Source organism: Saccostrea echinata, unplaced genomic scaffold (genome assembly GCF_033153115.1).
Source record: "Saccostrea echinata isolate AGI-Se365-2 ecotype Australia unplaced genomic scaffold, CSIRO_AGI_Sech_v1 ptg000032l, whole genome shotgun sequence".
Classification (NCBI taxonomy): Eukaryota; Metazoa; Mollusca; class Bivalvia; order Ostreida; family Ostreidae; genus Saccostrea; species Saccostrea echinata.
The window spans coordinates 3,744,167-3,765,360 of record NW_026889781.1 but is presented as its reverse complement, the minus strand read 5'-3'; the positions used below and the strand labels follow the sequence as shown (position 1 = coordinate 3,765,360).

The following is a 21,194-nucleotide window of genomic DNA, read 5'->3' as shown; positions in this document are numbered from 1 at the left end:
GTGTACCCTAAGACACAATCTCTCTCTCTCTCTCTCTCTCTCTCTCTCTCTCTCTCTCTCTGTAGAAATAGAAAGATGCATCAATGCAATGAAAGTGGCGGAGGTTTAATGGATAGGCAAAACATGGAGGAAATTACAGGGGTTAGAAATAAAAAAAAAAAAAAAAAAAAAAAAAACAAGTGGTTACGGAGGGAACCGAGGAATTTTGTAGGATGTATAACAGATGCGGGGGAAGGGGTATGTGCATTCACCCTCACAAATGCTGACTTTACAGAAACATGTGTCTTACTATATATAAAAAGACTTATATGCAGGTTTACGTGGTCTCCATTGATCCACAAGTTTATTCACCAGTCAACCACAATGGATTTCAAAGGAAGGGCCTATTCTTACATTCAGATCAGAAGGAACATTAGCTAAAAGCTATGCTCATATAAATATATGAAGAACTCAGGCCGTAGGAATCTTGAAGCCCCCCCCCCCCCCCCCCCAAAAAAAAAAAAAAAAAAACTTACCGATGTATACATGTATATAGTATACTGTAGAAACAAAGTTACTTGAGAAAAAAGGTTACATGTACTTTATAGATGTTATCCCTCAAGAATTACGTCCGGTGATTTTTTTTATTTACCTTTGCCCCCCCCCCCCAGTAAAAATGAAAATGTTTGGTTGCACCCCCCCCCCCCCAACTCCCCTTCCCAACTGAAATTGCTTCCTAGGGGCCTGCATGCCAGAAGTTATAAAATACATATATAATCCAAAGCTTCATACTGTAACCACAAAACCTAAAAGAACAATTCCCTTCGACCTCGCCTACACTAATTTTCTTACTACGCAAACTTAAGTATCACAAATTAATTTAAAGGATCAGTTCCTCTTATATGCCCTTATCCCCGAAATCCTTTTTTCTCAACAAAATTTTACAACTAAGAAAAAAAGATAATTTCTGTTATTTCTTTGTTCAATTAACATGATTAAGATGGTTATATTTTCTACAGGAGTATTCACAATATCATATAAGAGAAATATATGATTTTTGTGACCATATTACAGCTTAGATACTTTCGAGAGAATTAGAAAATTTTTGTTTTAGTCATAATCTAAACTTAGTCGTCAACTAAACTTGACATTTTGTGAAAAGGTCCACTGATCTTAAAACAAACCACATGTGCACAAAAAATTGTCAAAGATCATATACTTTTTCCGATCGTGAACAAGAAAGATACATAAATAACTACTATATATGCGAACTTAATATTGTAGATATATATATACCTTCTAACATAACCAACTGTAATATCATTCTTACGAAAATTACGAAAATATATATTTACAACAAACGGTGGCCATAGATTCTAATATCTTTTCTAAAACTAATGCATGTAACCCGAAGATACTAGTACATTATTCTTACGAACTGGTCCGATGAATGGGACTTTCTTGCAGACAAGCCCGAATATTGTATGTATATTTCCCTAGCTGGTATAAAAAAACGTTAAAACAAGATTTCACTAGATACATGTTTCAAAAATTAGCGATTTATTTGAAGTGAAACGCTGAACACCAATTACACCATCAATATTATGTATAAACATATGATAAGATTCTTTAATATAGTATTGTGAAATATTTCTTACAGTTTTGTAGTAAGCGACCTCATTCAGTCGTGGAGTGCACGTGTTTGTGTTATCTATTCCAACATTTCACCTTGTAAACGTCATTACATGTAAATGTATGTCCGTTTAAGTGCAGTTGCAGTTTTCAATCTCCATATATTACATTTTTGTTTTAAAATGCATGCCTGTAAATATTGTAGTTGATAAAAGATTTCTTAAGCAAGGCTTAAAATATTTTAATTGGTTAAAAATAGCTTAGAGCTCTAAAAACTGATTAAGAGTAATATAAATCTAGTTCTATACTTCTTCTTTCTTTCTTTTTTGTACTCCAAAGGAGGGTGAAAAGTGCGTGTGAGGATATATATTATGCAGGGCTTGCAGAAAATGTGGCGTGGTATAAGTTAGCCCCCTTTCTCAGTCTGATTAAAACCAGCCCCCTTCTCCTTTCCTGATGAGTGAAAGGAGAAGGGGCTGGTTTTAATCAGACTGGCCTCTCTCTTTGTCGTCATTTTTAATCCAGGTCCATAGCAATGCTTTCAAAAGTGGGGGCGAACTTCCCCCAAAAATCTGTCAAGCAAAAAATAAATAAATAAATAAATAATAATAATAAATAAATAAATTAAAAAAAAATAATTAACTGTCCAAATCATGGAATTTGCCAGTGCTTGACCTTGGCAACAAAAAGTGAGGGGCGCAGGATCTTAAGGAAAATTTTCTATAGCAAAATACTATACTCAGAAAAAGTGCCCCCCCCCTTCCGCCTTTTACGGGCCTGTAATCTCACTCTCATTATTGTATGATCAAAATCAAACTCATATATACAGAAGCGTATAGGGATCTTTCTTTTTTTGTTGAAACAAATTATTAATTTTCTATAAAAATGATAAATTTCTTGAAACACATTTCTATAAATTGTTATAACAATTATGAAATTAATTAACATGTTTATCAATTTCCAATGCTTTACAGAGCTTATGTTTATCGTTTTTATAAACTCGGCTTTAAAAAAAAAAATTCTGATCTGATCTGATCTGTGCGGAAGCCCATTTAGGACCTGACAAAAATAATTTTGATTTCGATATATATCGAAATTTTGAATTGCATGTTAAATCGAATTTTATTCGTCATAACAATTTTTGGAAATCCTTATAACGTATATAATTTGTTATTAAAAAATTGGTTGAAAATATTAAAATGAATGCTCAAAAGCATTTCTGCAATTAAAAAAATGCTCGTTTTGAAGGTTTATTTTATCGCAAATTTCGCATATCCCTAAGATGTATTTTAAAATCGGGATCGAAATGACAGCAATTTTTGAAATCCCGATGATGATCGAAAGCTACTTCGACATATTCCGTAACATTCGGTAAATCTCGGATGATTCCGTCATAGCATCAAACTGGATCGAGGTGTGCCGAGTGATCCTTACACGCATCATTGCGCATTTCCGGAAAATACCGAATGACTTCAATAAAACGATAAACAATCCGGAAGATTTTTACAAACGTAGTGAACTCGGGGTGTACAAACACGCCGAGAAAGTTATGTTGAGGGCCGCAGACGCCATAATATTAGACGAAAACTTTGGCCCGAAGGAGAAAGAAGAAAAAGAGAAAATGCCTGCGTTACATAGTACAAATCTGTAAGTATATTTTTTCTTTATATATATTGACTATATTATCAGTGAAAAACAAGTCGACCATTTTTTGTTATTGTTGAGATAGAGGTCAAAGTCAACCATAGAGGTACTAAAGATCATTAGGGAAAATCGTGTATAAGATGGACAATTATTATGTAATTTATAAGAATAAGAAAGAATTCAAGTTCATGAGTGATAGTAGTTCTCGGAAAAACAATGTGTGACCCGTGATGACACGATGTTGTGACGTGCGAGTCAGCTGATCATTTATTTAGGTCTAATCAATATGGGGAATAATAAAATTAAAAGGATGGGAGTAATTGATGATTAATTAAATCAGTGTTCGAATCTCACGAAGCTTACAACTTATACAATAATGAATGAAATTCTTTATTGAACTTGGAAAAAGACTGGAAAAATAGGTCATTGACCTAGTAATCAGTGGTCTTATTTTACGTTGAGATTTGATAAAGGAAGATAAGCCGGGACTGCGATGATGAAATAAGTAAATCTAGTGGAGTCTTAAAGCTTATGTAATTTTTTTAAATTAAATAATGCTGCAGAACTGAACTCTAGCTCTCAGAGAAAAAAAATCGGGATATACATACCACAGATTTTCTCACTTGACGCCAGTCCAATTTTGTCTTCCCAAGTAGCTACATGTATATTCCTCTCTGGGGAAAAAAATTGAAAGACAAACCATAAATGTCAGTAGGAATAGCTACAGTTTTACATCTATGATATATGCAGAACCTCATAAAAGATTTGTACAATAGATTTTCCTTTTGTACTGATGTGGTTTCATGTAGTTTGCTTTCTTGCAGATGTTTTACTTTCAGTTTTAAATTTGATTTTACCTCTTTCCTGTTTAACTTTCAGTTTTAATTTGACTTACTTTCATTTTCTCCTTTCAGCGTACCCAGTAAGCGATATTGTATATCGCTCGGTGCAGGGCCTCGGTCGTGCTCCTGATGTTCCCCACGCCGTCAACGTGTCATTCGTGACAGAGGGCAACGGCGTGGGGGTTTTAACAGAGCCCCCTGTCAGTGCTAAAAGCCTGTTTATTAAGGAAAACAACCGCAATGCACAGGTATAGATTAGGAATAGAGAAAAATAGCGTATTAGAACTTACTAAATATATAGGGTTTTAAAATTGAAATAAATGTTAGTATGGTTATTACTAAAAATCTCCACAGCATCACTGATAAGCTGTAAAGCTCAAAGTCAGTAAAGAACTTGAACTTGAATATTTGCTTGTGTACAATGTATATAGTATTCAGTAGTGAAAATGATACTTATTAACATGACATTATTTAAGCTTAGTTTTAGGTCAAAGAAAGGGGTTTCGTAGGAGTTCTAGAATTACCACTTAAATATGCATTATGACAGAGCCAATCTCAGGGAGCTTTTGTTACTTTATCAATGTTGTACCTTTAGAATTAAAATAGCAGGGGACATTAAAAAAGTAGAGGGGGTTCTGGGGTTCCTTCCTTCACAGGAGGATGAGGGGGAATACCAGAGTAACCGTGGAATTATGTCACTATAGGCAGGGAAATTCCCAACCACCGGGTCTTACGGACAACCCTGCTTTATAATCTGGAGATAAGAAACTAGAGTACTATTGCCTAAATCACTCTGTTTGTATAATTAATCAACTAATTTGATTGTGTATGTTTTTTTTTTGTAGGTTGACAACAGTAGCATTTTAGCAGAAGCTCACATGTCCACAAATCTGAGCTTTACTGTGCATTTGTCTGGAGGTCATAAGGTCACCTGGGAGACCATTTTGACTAGCGGAAACCTGTACGTGGAAGTTCCCAACGGAATTCTGCCTGAAGGTTCTAAGGAAAGGTATGGAAAAATGAACCATGAATAATGCTACGTTAGGAATAAGATGTACATCATTTGCTTAAACTTTCCACAGTCAAACAGTGGTCAAAAACATATCCAAAAGCTTCCTAGCTATAAAGATTAAAATTTTTATTTATTATGGATTCCTTTACAATTAAGAGATATTCATTGGAAATAAGCAGAGTCAACTGTCATGGAAAATCTAATATTCAAAAATATTCTGCACATGGTATAAATGAAGCATAATTGAATTATAAATATATATATCCACAGCTTGATCACACTTTTGGAGTATGCAGAGGAGAAGCTTTGCTGTGACCATGTCATTCTCTGTTTCTGCAAGAGCAGGAATGATCGAGGTAACTTTTTTTAAAAAATGTAATTAATACTGCTATTTCCCAGAGGTTTCAAGAGTGATCTAGATGTTTTAAGGGCATTTGGAATAGGGCTGTCACGAGTACCCGAAATAACCGAGAACTGCGGTCCAAGTTGTTCGGTTCGGTTCCGGTTCCATTTTTCCGGATTTCGGTCCGGGTCTGGTTTATATATTAGAGTCTGTTCAGTACAAAAAATGGCGTCGAAATCAAAGGAATGATGACGATAACAGTGAAAAATAAACGTCACAACTGAAATCTACTTCATTCCATGACAAAACACTTGTCACGGAAGTATTAGATAATTATCAAAACGAGCAGGAATGGTCAGGTTGTGGCTAATAGTAGGCCAAGTCACCGATGTCTAGACATTCGCATGGTTAAGACTTGTTTTCAATGTAAATCTAATGTAACAAATAAAGACTTTTCAAATTAAATTCATGAAATTAAGGTTTAAAATAGATGTAAATACCCGACCTGAAAAACCCAAAACCGAACCGAAAATTTACAGAACCGACCCGACCCAAAAAATTTTGGAACCGTGACAGCCCTAATTTGGAATTTAGTTATTTAACATGTATAAGATCTCCCACCATCACAACTGTTGATATTGAAACGATATCATATGACATATATCCATGGTATAAAGGAGTTAACAAGTGATGAAATGAAATACATGTATAAGTAAGTATATAGAATCTTGAATATCAAATGCATTAAATACCATGGATATTTTAAAGTGAGTTTGAAGTCCCAACCATTTTTCTTCTATGTATTTTAACCTCAGTATCTCAAACATGGGAATATTTTATGGAAGTTATTCCCTTGGTCTCATGGAGTTCAAGATAACAAGGTTTGATTGTTATTTAAAAAGAAAAAAAAACTTTATGTGTTTGCTAGTGGTTTGTTCAACAATTATAAAGCAAAGTTGTGAAGAAAAGTTTGTGTTAAAAAAAGTCAACATGGTCCAGGCTTGAAAAATTTCTGATGGACTTCTCAATAATTGATCAGGCTGACCATAATGTCATGATGATGGGCTTGTATAAATATGTACTACTTTAAATGTCCATGTTGTGTAATTTTCATAGATTTCTAGTGCTTTATTAGCTCACCTGAGCTGAAAGCTCAAGTGAGCTTTTCTGATCATCTGTTGTCCGTTGTCCGTCCGTCCGTCTGTAAACTTTTCACATTTTCGACTTCTTCTCAAGAACCACTGTCCCAATTTTAACCAAACTTGGTAAAAGCATCCTTGGGTGAAGGGGAGTTTAAATGAAGGGCCAAGTCCCCTTCAAAGGGGAGATAATCAAGAAAATACAAAAATTGGGTGGGGTCATTAAAAAACCTTCTTCTCAAGAACAACTGGGCCAGAAAAGCTGAAACTTATGTGGAAGCATCCTGGGGTAGTGTAGATTCTAAATTATTCAAATCATGACCCCCGGAGGTAGGACAGGGCCACAATAGGGAATCCAAGTTTTACATTGAAATATATAGAAAAAATCTTTAAAAATCTTCTTCTCAAGAACCACTGGGCCAGAAAAGCTGAAACTTATTTGGAAGCATCCTGGGGTAGTGTAGATTCTAAATTATTCAAATCATGACCCCCGGAGGTAGAGCAGGGCCACAATAGGGAATCCAAGTTTTATTGAAATATATAGTAAAAATCTTTAAAAATCTTCTTCTCAAGAACCACTGGACCAGAAAAGCTGAAACTTATGTGGAAGCATCCTGGGGTAGTGTAGATTCTAAATTGTTCAAATCATGACTCCCGGGGGTAGGACGGGGCCACATTAGGGACTCAAGTTTTACATTGAAAAATGTAGTAAAAATCTTTAAAAATCTTCTTCTCAAGAACCACTGGGCCAGAAAAGCTGAAACTTATGTGAAAGCATCCTGGGGTAGTGTAGATTCTAATTGTTAATATCATGACCCCTGGGGGTAGGACGGGCCACAATAAGTACTACGGGGGGGGGGGGGGGGGGGGGGTAGAGAAATCAGGAGAAAAACAGCAAGGCCAAAGTTACTCAGGTGAGCGCTGTGGCCCATGGGCCTCTTGGCATATGTATATATATATATATATATATATATATATATATATATATATATATATATATATATATATATATATATATATATGTGTGTGTTTTTTTTTAGATTGATCACTGTTATATTTACCTTTTTCATTGTAAACTACAATAAAAAACTGGCAGGCTTTATATTCTCTAAAATGTGAATCTAAATATCTACTGGCTATTCAAAAAGTTTTTTGCACAGACATGATAAAACTGCATGTTATAACCATTTCTTAACCTTAAGGTCAGATGACACGTTTCTCAAAGATACCTTGTTTGCCTTGGTATTATATGAAAAATTATTCATAATTATCATTCTGTTGTGATTTCTAAATTGTTTTCAATGTTTTAAAAAATAAGTACACCAGAAATTGTGACATTGGCAATTCAAAAGATTACCCAAATGGATTATATATTATAAGAACTATCACCCTCTGGTATCTTGCCCAAATGCCAGGAAAGGTACCACAATTTTTGGTGAGGAAACTAGTAGTGTTGTACTGATAATCAGAAAACATCGATTGTCGACGAAAAAATGCTACCGATTCCGATGATCGATTATAATTTTTCATAATCGATCATCGGAAACATACTTCTAATACAATACATCCCGGAATTATCCATTTCTGGTTTAAAATTTATTTCTTCTAATGAAAGAAAATGGCGTCTGCATCTGATACTAACCAACTAGCACGAAGCAGAGGTGATTAAGAACCGAAAGGTGCATATATAGAAAGTGTAAAAGAAGCAAAACAACAAAGAAAATAATTTATTACATTTTCAACAGTGAAATACTGTAATTTATTTACTGAATAAAAGTGATATTCTGAACACAGTGTAAAAGGATATCGAAAATCGTATTCTCACAGTGTGAGAATATCATAAGTGCGGCAAAACTTACGATTTTCCTTCCCTTCACGAAGAGTGTTTTTAAAAAGATCCTTGGCCTGTTATAAGATAGAGTTAATGGGCCATCCCCACAGATACTAATTATAATACTGCCAGAGTTTTTCCAAATATGTCGTTAAAAATTCATGTTTACAACGTTTTTCAATCTCGCAATCACTTAGCTATGACGTCTCAACCGCTCAACTATGACATCATAGCCTATGACACCGTGTTACGAAAAGACAGCTGGCAAAGGGAAAATCTAAGAAAATGTAATATTACAAACAGAAAATTCAATGTTTTGTAGATGAATATGGAATTTATTTCGTAAGACAGGATTTTTTGATATTTTCAAGAGTGCGAATCCTGTCCTACTCGTGAAATAAATTCCTTATTCATCTTCAAAACATTGAATATCCTCTATATATTATATATTTTACATATTCATGTTACAGAAATAATATGAAATAATTAAATAGTCTGCTTTTTATATACAAAACTATGACATCCGATTATAATCGGTAAAATCACATCGGAAGCAGTAACCGATTCCAACCGATGATCGATTATGAAAATTAACCGATGTCCCATCACTAGAAACTAGTTTTAGTAGCAATACTTCAATGACAAATTCTTGGGAAAAATTATATATTTTCGAGGAATGTGTCATCTGACCTTAAAGAACAAAAATTCATCCTTGATTTCTTTGTTTTCCAGCCTCCTTGATCCGAACTTTCATGTTCATGGGATTCGCAGTGGCCTGCCCTGGTGACCCCATTGTTCCCATGGTACCCGAGGTCATGTACATGGTATACAAGATTGACCTTGACGACCTCGATGATGACTAGGTTTTCCTTAACAAACATGGCTTTTAGTATTATGGGCCACTTTCTCTTGATGATGATTTCTTGTCTTTGTTTTTGATCAGAAAATTTTTTTTTTAATAGTTGGTAGATTTTTGTTTACTATTGACTTTATTTCAATGATTTTAGGGGGAAAAACTATTATTAAATCTGAAAAGGTATTTTTGAAAGTTGTGTGCATTCAAGAACAAAATGTGTCGTTGCCATTTTTTAAAAAAAAGTTTTTATGTTGTGTATAGAATTTTTCCAACAATTGCCTTTTTTTGAGTTTGTTTTGTAATGAACAAGTTTGTAGTGTACATACTTTGAACAAGTAGTCAATGTCATTTGATCAAATACCATCTTGGTGACCTTTTGCACATTTACTAACAGCGTCAATCAACGTTGATGGAATTTTAAGTTCATTTAGATTTTCACAATTTTTTTCTCTTTAACTTGAAAAATTTCTTGCGTCCTCTGTCATGAATAGACATGTAGATATGTGTGTAAAAAAATTTAAAAAAAAAAAAAAAAGGAAAAACTTCACTAAAAAAAGAAAAAAAAAAATCTTTGTACTATGTAACGCAGGCTTTTTCGTTTACTTTATAAGGTATTGAAAAATTTCATTGTACATATTATTTTGTGTAGAAGCATTTTTGCATGAAAATGCAGTGGACCATTATTCATTAATTTTTAAAACATGTTTTTGATCATACGTTGAGAAAATTTGAATTGCTAAACATAAACTATTTTTTTGTTTTCCAGTGCTATGTTTTCAATGTTGATTTTTCGAAATCCCTTTTGCATAAATTTGGAGTGTTTTTTTTTTCTTCTTTTGAGATATCATCTCTTCAAGGTACTGGTACATGTTGACATAAGTTTACCTCATAATTTTTCATTTGTTTGACTCTTTTTATGTAGGTTTGCAAAAATGTTTCTATATAAATTTGTTGTAAAATAAAGAACAATGAAAAAAAAGTGTTCATGTTGTTTATTATTTACAAAAAAAAAAGGTTTCTTTGCCTGAACTGAAAATAAATCATTGAAATCTGTGGAGCCAATTTTTTGATGAAATGAATTGGCCCAGAAAATTTTCAGGGGGAGAAAGGGTTGTGGTTTTTTTTCTCTTAGAAATGTGGGATTGAATACATGTACATGTACATGTATTTAGCTGACCTGAGCTGAAAGCTCAAGTGAGCTTTTGATCACATCTTGTCAGGCATCTGTCTTTATGTCAGTCCATCTGTTAATATTTCTATTTCCTTTAAAAAAAAATCACTGAGCCAATTTCAACTAAACTTGCCACAAAGCATCTTTGGTTGAAGAGAATATTCCAAGTTTTGTTCAAATGGAGAGCTACACCCTCTTAATTGCAAATTGGTGAAAACATGGCGACATCTTTACAGAATCTTTTCTCAAGGATGACTGGGCCAGACAAAAATGAAACTCCTATGAAAGCTTCTCGGCAGTGTAGATTCAAATACATTCAAATTATGGCCCTAGGGGGCAGTGTAGGAGCACAATAGGAGAGTTTTGCATGGTTGTGTATAAGAAAAATTCTTTAAAAATCTCCGGAAGAACAGCAAGGCCATGACGGGTCATAGTCTTATCGAAGCATCATCAAAGTTTATTCAAATTTTGATCCGTTGGGGTAAGTTGGGGCCACTGTCGGAAATAATTTTAAATTTGGTAATAAAAAGGAAAAAAATGTGATGATGGATGGGCCCTTTATTATTCATTTTAATATGGAAAAGCATCCTCCGGTATAGATTTGACTTTTCTATGGAGAACAAGAGGGCCAAGGGGACTTGGATGAGTTGTGGCCCAATCTTAGAACGTCTTAAAATCTTTCTTTAAACGGCCACCTGGAAAATTTTCAGCAGAAATTTATGACAACAAAATGGGTCAGCTCTTTAAATTTCTACAAAAGAGACTTTGACAAATTATTGTTGTAAAGGATATGCATGTAAATCTACATACTAGCCATTCATTTTCAATTGACAAGATTAAGTGCAGAGTGGTTCCTAAAATCATTATAAAATAATTGACAACACAGAATAAGATATTGATATTTTACTAGAATTCTTCATTAATACATTAACAATAAATACTCTTGAACACATTTATAAAATGCACAACTTTTAAAAATAAATGCACTGCTAAGACATAAAAATCATGTTTGCTCATGATCAGAAGTAACCTTCCTGTATATTTTAGTACGCAGGAAATTTTTATCAGTTTAAGCACTTAAAAACTCATGTGCTGTATCAGTTTGTCACAAAATAATCTGTGACAAAAAAAATATATTATACAGTCATTCCACTGTGTTCACAATCTCCTTTCATATACTCAAAAATTATTTTATCTTCATGAAAAAGAAAGCTTCAAAACTGACAATTTGGCTCATTGAAATAATGCCAGATCTTTACCTCAAAAACAGTACATTTGACCTACTTAACTTGATGTGTTCACTTCAGCTTAAAAATAGACGGTTCAAGGGAGCACAGATTTAAAGTCCTTGTACATTTTATCTTAGATAATAAAGTGCATACACAGGATATACATGGTGTGTGCATATCAATATGAGGACAAAATTTAGGTCGCCTGAAATGATTAAAGTGCTCCTATATTAAATAAGGGCTTATCTCTACAACTCATGCTGAAGGATTTTAGAAAACTTGAATAATTTTAACTGAAATCCAAATCTTTAATTCAATTTACAATTATAGTGAAGTCAGTACCACATATGTACACTTTTTCTTGCTTTCCCATACTAACAGTAAAAAAATTGTTTTAATACTGTGAATCAACAATTACTTCCTCAATAGAAACCATGACAAATAAGTAATATCTATTTTGACACTGTATTCACTTAAAAAGGTTAAAAGTCTTATTATAATTTTCACTAATCACATTTTGAAGTTTTCAAATACTCTTGACTGCTAATTAACATAGCTTTGACACAGTGACTGGGTATAATATTCAGAAAATAAATGTTGAATAAAAAGTGAAACAATGGTACACGCATGTACACGTAAAATTTGATGAAGACAATAAATGTATTCACCTCAGAATTTATTTTGTTATTCTTAAGAATCACACTTTATACTTTCATTGGCAATAATATAATATATAATTTAATACACTGTACATGTATTTTTAAGGATGTATCAATATATACTAGATAACTCCAACCAGCTTAAAGGAATGGGAATCTTAGGTGCACATTTCAATCAATATGGTTTTTTTTTTTTTCAGACTTGAATATAAATAAAAAAGTCTGGTCCAAAATCTATACAACTAAATTATCATGTAAAATTCTTGTTCTAGAACTTTCTGATTTATCATTTTCTTATGGTGACATTTGCAAACTATTCAGACTCAGTATGCAATGCAATATGTGTATTAAATACCAGTTACGACTATAATAATTGTATTTCTACTAAAGGTTTATTGGGGAGGGGGATAGCCATGGCTTGAAAAACAATAACCATAAATAAATAATCAACAATTGAATTAATACACAATAAGGAAGCTGAGCATGGAAAATGCACATAAACGCAACTGTATGTGTTGTTATTCTATTAATATCAATGTAAAACAATCTTCATACGTGGCTCTATTTTTCTAAATATTCAAGCTGGAATTTGATATGCCCATCACTAGAAGAAAGTATCTTAAATTTGAACTCTTGTGTTCTGGTGTCTTGAAATATTTCAAATTTCTAAGGAGATATGGATGAAATACTCATTAACAAGGTGTTAAAAGAGAGGCTTTAAAAATTAACAATTAAAAACTTGGATAAAAACTCTAGATTCTAACATTACTTACCAGTATAATTTAGAATATTTCCTTCTCTGCATGGTTTGCATTTTGCAATTGATAATAAAGTTGGCTTCTTTAAAATAACATTGAATTCTGATAATAGTGATCTGGGCTATATGGAAATGAATTTTATTGTGAATTCAAAATGACACCGAGTTTAGATATTAAATAGTGATCTGGATTTTATGAAAATGAATTTATATAACTTATTCATGCACTTTCATAAATTCAAAATGACACTGAAAAATATATGGCTGTAAATTCAAAATAACACTGAATTCAGATAAAAGTGGTTTGGGCTTTGTCACATTAAATGTCATGTGTAACCGGCTTGGGATCTAAGGCTATACAAGGGACATAACTCTGGAGAGATCTTCTGGCTCTGGGTACAAGGACTGTCACAGGTGTTTTTCTCTCTGAAGCAGAAAATGAAGAAAAATTGTAAAACAGTGACTCAATCAGAAGCATTCCTACATGTATTCCTTTTCAATTTCCGCTTTCTTTAACAATTTCTTTTTACTTTGATGAAATTCTTTCATATGAACATGATGAAGATGTACAATGTATATACTGAGTTTTAATATCTATTTAACTTTCAAAATACATGTAGTTTACTTGCCATATTTGCCATATATTTAAAAAAAAAATGTTCAAAGACAACAATTTATTAGCGAACAGAAATCACTGCTGTTTACTTCCATTAGAAAATACATTCAAATTATGTGCTCAATTACTTCATCTTGGTTTATCATAATACATGTATAATGTTGAGAATACTTCAATGTATTTTAAAATTGTGTTGATTACTATAATTTACATTTATTCTACCTTATATCAAAGGGGAGTTCACACTGACTGCAAAAAAATACCATGGAATAAGAACTCTTCAGTGTGCAGTATTTAGAGCATCCTTAAATCAAACCTTGCAATATCAAGTAAAGAGAGGTAACTCTTTATACCAAATTGAGAAAATATAAATGTAAATGTTCAGTGTATTTCAGAACTGATTTAATACTAATAGCATATTCAAAAGATGTTTGAATGATTATATAAGCATACATAGAAAAAGCTACAGTGGGCAGACATGTATACAGTATTAAATAAGTTCCGAGGCATTTACTGGTTTGTCCCTTTTTGGTAAACTAGGCAAAAAAACTGACCCACTAGCATGTACCTTCTATATTAAATTCTGCAAATCAATGTTAACTATCATTTATGGCCATACACTTTCTCTCTGACAGGAATTTCAAATCTAATTTTTACAAGATAATTTACATTTGTGAAATTCTCATTTTTTTTTTCTTTCAACATCAAAAAAAAAAAAATTAAATAAATACATTGTAAATCATTTAATTGTTTATCGCAACAAAACTATGTGATCACTTCATTATCTCAAAACTCCTAGTGGTTAACATGTACATGCATTAAGAAAAATTTATTTACAGTACACATGTACCCAACAAAAAGTTACTGCACAATTTTGAAAGTCTGACGTGAAGATACAGCTTAATGAACCATGACAACTTACATTTCTGTGAAAGCCTTTCTTTTTCTGCTGCTGGAATCAAAGTACGGAGATCTGTTCTTTGCTTGAGGAACCACATTTTCAGACATTTGACTAGCACTCTGAAATTAATGTTAATTTAGTAGTCTGTGCTGTGTTATTTCCAATGTATGTAAAATAGTACAATCATATATTTTTTTTTACATTTAAAAATCATCATCCACTCCGGTGGTTTCTTAAACAGAGAATATTTTCAATCTTTTTCACACCAAGAATAATCATCCAACACCTGTTAAGATATAAACCATTAAACCCATTGATTTCATTCCCTAAGAACTGTTATAAAATGAAGATTAACATGGTAATGCACACACTTACCCTTAAGACTCGACATGATTTCAAAGTCTTCGATTCTCTGCCACCTGAAGAAGACCAAGAAGGGTTTTTTTTAGGTCAAGGTTTATCAATTTAATTGTTAACAGCTGGAAATTTAATTATTTATTTTTTTTCGAAACAATTTCAAAGTAGGCAGTCTAGAAAAGGATACAATAAAAATATACAATATTAGCATGCTTGTGTACAGGGGTGAATGAAGAACTAACTACATGTACCAGAACTGCATGCATCTAAAACTTGTAAGAACATGAATAGCAAAAACCAAAATACTTATTTTGAACATGTTGAAAAGCTGTTATCAATTTAATTTAATTATTTAAAGACTAAATGTAGTCTAGCTCACCTATTTCCCTGAGACATTTTTTATACTCCGTTTCTGAAATCTGCACTCTTAGCCTCACAGACTTAACACTACAAATCCTTAGTAAACTCCTAGTCACAAAAGTTCTTTGCAACAAACTCTGCAAAGACCCAGATTTATACATCATCCAAATCTCTTGAATGCACATCAAGGAATTGCACCGGATGCTGAAAATAACACTTCCATAAGAAATATCCAAGTCTCCATGCTTGCATAGAATTTTTAATGTGTGCATGATTTCCATGCTTTCTTTAACAATTTCGTTGGTCTGTGAAAGTTCTTTCTTGAATTGTTCAAATGAGGCAGGTGTGTTGTCCCTCCTGCGGATGGCCTTGTAGGCTGTTTTTGCCATGATAAGGATCTGCTCCTCCACTTCTCCGCAGGAGCAGGTAGGCTTTTTCCTACCTGGGGCTGGGGATATATCCTCAACATCTACTGCAATGTTTATCTCCCCTGAAAAAAAATTGTCCATTATTTGTCATATTCTGTTAAGTACATAAAAACATGATTAAAAAATCTACAATACTCCCCCTCAACTTCTCTCACACTATATAAAGATTGATTGTATGTTGTTTTGCATCCCATTTGAGAATTTTTCATTCATATAGAGACATCACCATACACTGATGAAAGGCTTCAAATAGACCTTTACTCGGCACTCAGGTCAAAACATCTGCCATGACATAGGGTCTTAGTTTTTAAGGTCTCATCCGAAAGACCAGCAACTTTCACTCCAAAGTGTCGACCGGTTGGTGAAGGAACTGTGTTGCTACCTTTTTTTTTATCAACTTAGGTAGTCACAGCTGAGGTTTGAACCCCCAAAAAATCCAATCATGGAGCAAGTGCTCTACAAACTGAGCTACCGTGACAGTGTCTTTAAAGTAGAAGAAGCTCAATCCTTTCATAGGAGATTAAACTAAATTGATATACCCTGAAAGGTACACATTTTGATGTATCAGTAAGGCTTTAATAAACATTTAGGACTTTTTCTTGTTACCTGTTTGTCGTTTACGTTTTGGTGTACGCCTTTGTCGTGTGGAGGATTCATCCAGTAAATCAGCCAGATGACCCTGTAAGGTTTTTCGCAGTGACTTGACAAATTCATAATATGCTCTGTCTGACCTGCGAATCAGGTTATTTAATAGTTCTTCATTCATTGCTTCTCTTGTCATTTTCTCCTGTTAACAAGTTAAAGAAACATTTACAATCAAATATCAAATGTGATTACACAAACAAGAGGCCCATGGGCCACATCGCTCACCTGAACACATTGGCTAGGAAAAAAAGCAAAAATCAATTCAGTATTGAAAAGTTTATGGGGAGGGGGGGGGGGTGTTGAATTTTAAACCAGCTGATGATGCTTTCATATCAATATAACAAATGGCTTTGCCGTTCTTGAGCAGCAGATTTTTTCCCATATATTCATTTGTAAAAATTTGATCCCCCATTGTGGCCCCACCCTACCCCCCAGGGGCCCTCATTTGAACAAATTTCATTCTACACTACCCTAGGATGCTTCAATATCAGTTTGACTAATCATGGCTTTTCTGTTCTTGAGAAAAAGATTTTTTCCTATATATTCCTCTGTAAGCTTTAATCACTCATTGTGGGCCCACCATACCCCAGGGACAATGATTAGAAGAAATTGAATCTGCACTTTCTGAGAATTTGCACTTTCTGAGAATTTTTCCATATCAAAATACATTTGCTCTCTTGAGAAAAATAATATTTATATTTTTGTCTTTTATAGTTATGTAAGACTTGCATAGTGTGACCCACTCACCCCTAAGGGTCATAATCTGAACAAAATTGAATATGGTCAGGTGTTCTTAAAAGAAGATTTTTTATACATTAAATATACATAATTCCTATGCAAATCTTTGATTGCCATTTTTGAACAACCATAGCTCCGGGTTCATGAATTGAACAAAATTGCATCTACACTATCTACAATGCTTTCATATCAATTTGACTTTGCTGTTCATGAAAAGATGCTTTGTGGCAAGATTGGTTGAATTTGGCCCAGTGGTTCTTGAGAAGAAGTCAAAAATATGAAAAGTTTACAGACAGACAGATGGACAGACAGATGGACGCCAGACAAAATGTGATCAGAAGAGCTCACTTGAGCGTTCGGCTCAGGTGAGCCTAAAAGGTGTTCGTTGAGTTGACATATGGTAAAACTCGATTAGTACGAACACGGATATAGCGAATTCATGGATATAGCGAAGTTTTTTGTGGTCCCGGCAAAATTGTTAACAATTCTTCATAAAATTCCATGGTTATAACGAACTCTGATATAACGAATTGACGGATATAGGGAACTGATTTAGAGTCCCCTAGAGGTAAAAAAAAATAATAAAATTTACATCTTATATAACGAATTTTCAAAGATCTCAAAATTTGATATATTACACTGACTTTATTTTTGTTAAGCATGTTAAGCATTTGTATATAAAATTCAATTCATAATAAAACCTTAGATATTCAAGGTACTTTTGGTAATAATTGCTTCCCTAACATATAGGCGGTAGTAATACTTGAAGGAAAATGTGTATATTGCAAATTTGCTATTTATACTAAAACAAATTCGATATACAGATATAACAAATTACGGATGTAGCAAAGTAAATTCACAGGTCCCTAGGACTTCGCTATAACGAGTTTTATTGTAACAACAAGGCAGTACCAAGGTACTTATACGAATTCGATATATGGATATAACAAATTACGGATACAGCAAAGTAAATTCACAGGTCCCTAGGACTTCGCTATAACGGGTTTTACTGTAACAACAAGGCAGTACCAAGGTACTTATACGAATTCGATATATGGATATAACAAATTACGGATACAGCAAAGTAAATTCACAGGTCCCTAGGACTTCGCTATAACGGGTTTTACTGTAACAACAAGGCAGTACCAAGGTACTTATACGAATTCGATATATGGATATAACAAATTACGGATACAGCAAAGTAAATTCACAGGTCCCTAGGACTTCGCTATAACGGGTTTTACTGTAACAACAAGGCAGTACCAAGGTACTTATACGAATTCGATATATGGATATAACAAATTACGGATACAGCAAAGTAAATTCACAGGTCCCTAGGACTTCGCTATAACGGGTTTTACTGTAACAACAAGGCAGTACCAAGGTACTTATACGAATTCGATATATGGATATAACAAATTACGGATACAGCAAAGTAAATTCACAGGTCCCTAGGACTTCGCTATAACGGGTTTTACTGTAACAACAAGGCAGTACCAAGGTACTTATACGAATTCGATATATGGATATAACAAATTACGGATACAGCAAAGTAAATTCACAGGTCCCTAGGACTTCGCTATAACGGGTTTTACTGTAACAACAAGGCAGTACCAAGGTACTTATACGAATTCGATATACGGATATAACAAATTACGGATACAGCAAAGTAAATTCACAGGTCCCTAGGACTTCGCTATAACGGGTTTTACTGTAACAACAAGGCAGTACCAAGAATAAACAGTCTTTTGTGCCTTTTCTTCACTTTTTATGCAACTTAAATAAGCTGACATATAAGTTAACACAGTTAAACTTGATTGATCAGTTAGTAGATTCAAACAGCAAAGCTCAGGCCTTTTATTTGTATTTTAAAAAGAAATTATCAAATTGAAATCAGAATGAAATGAAAATTAATAAGCAGTTTGTGAAAATCATTAACAATTTGCAAAAATTTATTTATGAGTTTATTGTGCTCCCCAAAAAGAAACTTTCATTTATTGTTCATGAAAACTTTATTTTTGATTGAGACAATTCATTGAAGTTACATGCAAAATTTAAGTTTTCAAAGGAAAAACTGATTAACAGTATCCCCCTTCCTATTATTTTTCTAATTCTGTGACCTTTGACCTACTTTTATTCTACTGACATCTGCTGTGGAGATGACCTGGCTTGCTATGAGGTCATTAAAGATGTCCTCTGGGGTCATGTTCTCTACCAGTGTGTCCCTGTGAAGCTGTAGTTTCTGTTTGTGTTCTTTTGACATGACTGTATCTACTGCAATACAACAGAATAAAGGGAGGGTTTAGTAATAAGTTCAATGTATTTGTGAACAAAAGCAGTGATTACTAAGTACATGCTTATAATACAATTACAAGAGGAATTTTGATGTAATGAATGTACTTTTAACGCATAAAAGCAATAAAGAAGTAGTTCTGTCCAATTCTGTCCAAGCATCGTGCAGATACTGAAAGATATAATTTTCAAAATAATATTGTACGGATTCCTATTTCTCTAATATTTATTCTGCATCTTGAGTCTAAATCGTTGTGGGAGAAAATGGACAGGGAAAGTAGCACATTAGAAACAACACTTATATGTCAAAGTATGAAATCCTTGTTGGCAAACTCTGAACCCGAACATATGTGACAAGTATCTAAGTTACACATTTCAGGTTAATACATTTATTTTGAAAATATGAAACTCAGAGTGAGGCAGCTGGGGCGAGGTGGAGTCTATAAGCCTTACAGTTCCTTCTCTCCTCAGAGTCTGAATCCGATTGGTCAAGATCTCTGCCCCGGGGTTGATTCCCCCCACTGGCGCACTCCCCTGACTGCCTCTGAAGCATACGCAGTCTGTCTCTCTGCTCTGAGAGAAGGCTGCCAAAGTCATTGTCCACTGATTCCTTGACTGCTGCTATAAAAAAAAAGATTTAAATCAAATGAAAGCACAGAGATATATAAAGAGAAATTGTCTCAGCTTTAGTGCCTTGCTTGTACCAAGACCTATAATATGACCTATAATATACTTAGTACATGTCCCTGATTTGTATTTACACGTACACTGTGCATCTGATTTTTATTTTTAAAATCTCAAACTTCTCAAATGATGATATGAGAAATAATTATGATTACACTTCATAAAAATATATCAACAACACTGTAATTTTACTTTTTCTGATAATTATCATGGTAATGGATAAAAACAAGTGTTTACCTCTGTTTGGGTGATTTTTGTCACGGGAGGGACTGATACTTGAGGAATGAGGTTCGTACTCTGTACTTCTCCGTAGCTGACCAACTGACCTACTTAACTCCGCGTATTTCTTCTTCATATTCCTCCTCTCAAGACGTTCTTTCTCTCGTTCTAACTGCTTTATCTTTTCTGACAAGTCAATTTCGTCCAAATCGTCATCAGATTTGTCACCCATAATAAACATTTATGTTCACCAACTGGCTTCAAAACCGATGATTGAAGCTTTGGTTGAAAACTCTTACTGTATGTATTCCAACACTAAATTTTTATGGTTCTTTAAGGAATGAAGAAAAATTACCGAGGAAATTCAGGATGCATACATTTTCTTTTTAAATTATATTGTGAGTTGTCAAAAACCATTAACATCTCACCGTAAAGCTTTGCTGAAATTCATTAGCTTAGTTACATTTTTAAAAACATTTAGAAGTATAAATATACATCGCTAGACATAAAAATTGGCGGAAATCCACAAATGTTTTCATTTCCGATTTACCGAATCCCAAACCCGATTTCATTTGAAGGATAGCCGTGTCCCATTTGTTTTCCTTACAAAGAAGGTGTTGTCTGATAATATTTTTCTATGACACATTCACAAAGTATTGGAACTGGAAAAAAAAAAAATATAACCTTAAACTAGCCTTTTATAAAAAAAATTACACTCTCTGATACTGAAAGATGTATATCAGAGAGTGTGAATTTTTATAAAAGTCTCGTTTAAGGTTATATTTTGGCTTTTTCAGTTGCAATACTTTGTAAATGTGTCGAAGAAAAATATTTTATAACAAATTCAAATAACTCTTGGG

General features: G+C 33.5%; 2 protein-coding genes across 4 annotated transcripts; one reads left to right on the top strand and one right to left on the bottom strand.

Annotated features, from left to right (window-relative positions):
• Positions 1-3,076: 3,076 nt before the first annotated feature.
• Positions 3,077-9,376, top strand: LOC133198001 (ornithine decarboxylase antizyme 1-like). The gene is given in 6 exon segments (XM_061334152.1): positions 3,077-3,258; positions 4,170-4,224; positions 4,226-4,345; positions 4,943-5,106; positions 5,380-5,465; positions 9,155-9,376. Coding segments are annotated over 6 exon segments (654 nt in total). The 5' UTR covers positions 3,077-3,160; the 3' UTR covers positions 9,286-9,376.
• A 1,987-nt stretch (positions 9,377-11,363) lies between these two features.
• Positions 11,364-20,785, bottom strand: LOC133197999 (uncharacterized). Of its 3 annotated transcripts, none has more exons than XM_061334149.1 (8): positions 20,353-20,785; positions 19,885-20,052; positions 19,271-19,413; positions 16,363-16,543; positions 15,348-15,818; positions 14,987-15,030; positions 14,633-14,730; positions 11,364-13,520 (listed from the first exon to the last, which is right to left on the bottom strand). In XM_061334149.1, exons 1-8 carry the CDS (start codon positions 20,573-20,575, stop codon positions 13,421-13,423), a joined length of 1,428 nt encoding a protein of 475 aa, XP_061190133.1. In that variant the 5' UTR covers positions 20,576-20,785; the 3' UTR covers positions 11,364-13,420. The 3 variants fall into 3 exon arrangements, with proteins under 3 accessions (XP_061190133.1, XP_061190134.1, XP_061190135.1); XM_061334150.1 differs by having other exon boundaries at positions 19,885-20,049; XM_061334151.1 differs by having other exon boundaries at positions 19,885-20,046.
• Between the last annotated feature and the right edge of the window lie 409 nt (positions 20,786-21,194).

Bases quoted from the DNA above. Each gene is read 5' to 3' on its own strand.
- LOC133197999 (XM_061334149.1), bottom strand. From the start codon at position 20,575: ATGTTTATTATGGGTGACAAATCTGATGACGATTTGGACGAAATTGAC. The intron at 19,414-19,884 runs GTAAGGCTTATA...GTTGTATTGCAG, and splicing joins CTCTGAGGAGAGAAGGAACT to TAGATACAGTCATGTCAAAA. The intron at 13,521-14,632 runs GTAAGTTGTCAT...TTTCTGCTTCAG, and splicing joins AGAAAGGCTTTCACAGAAAT to AGAGAAAAACACCTGTGACA.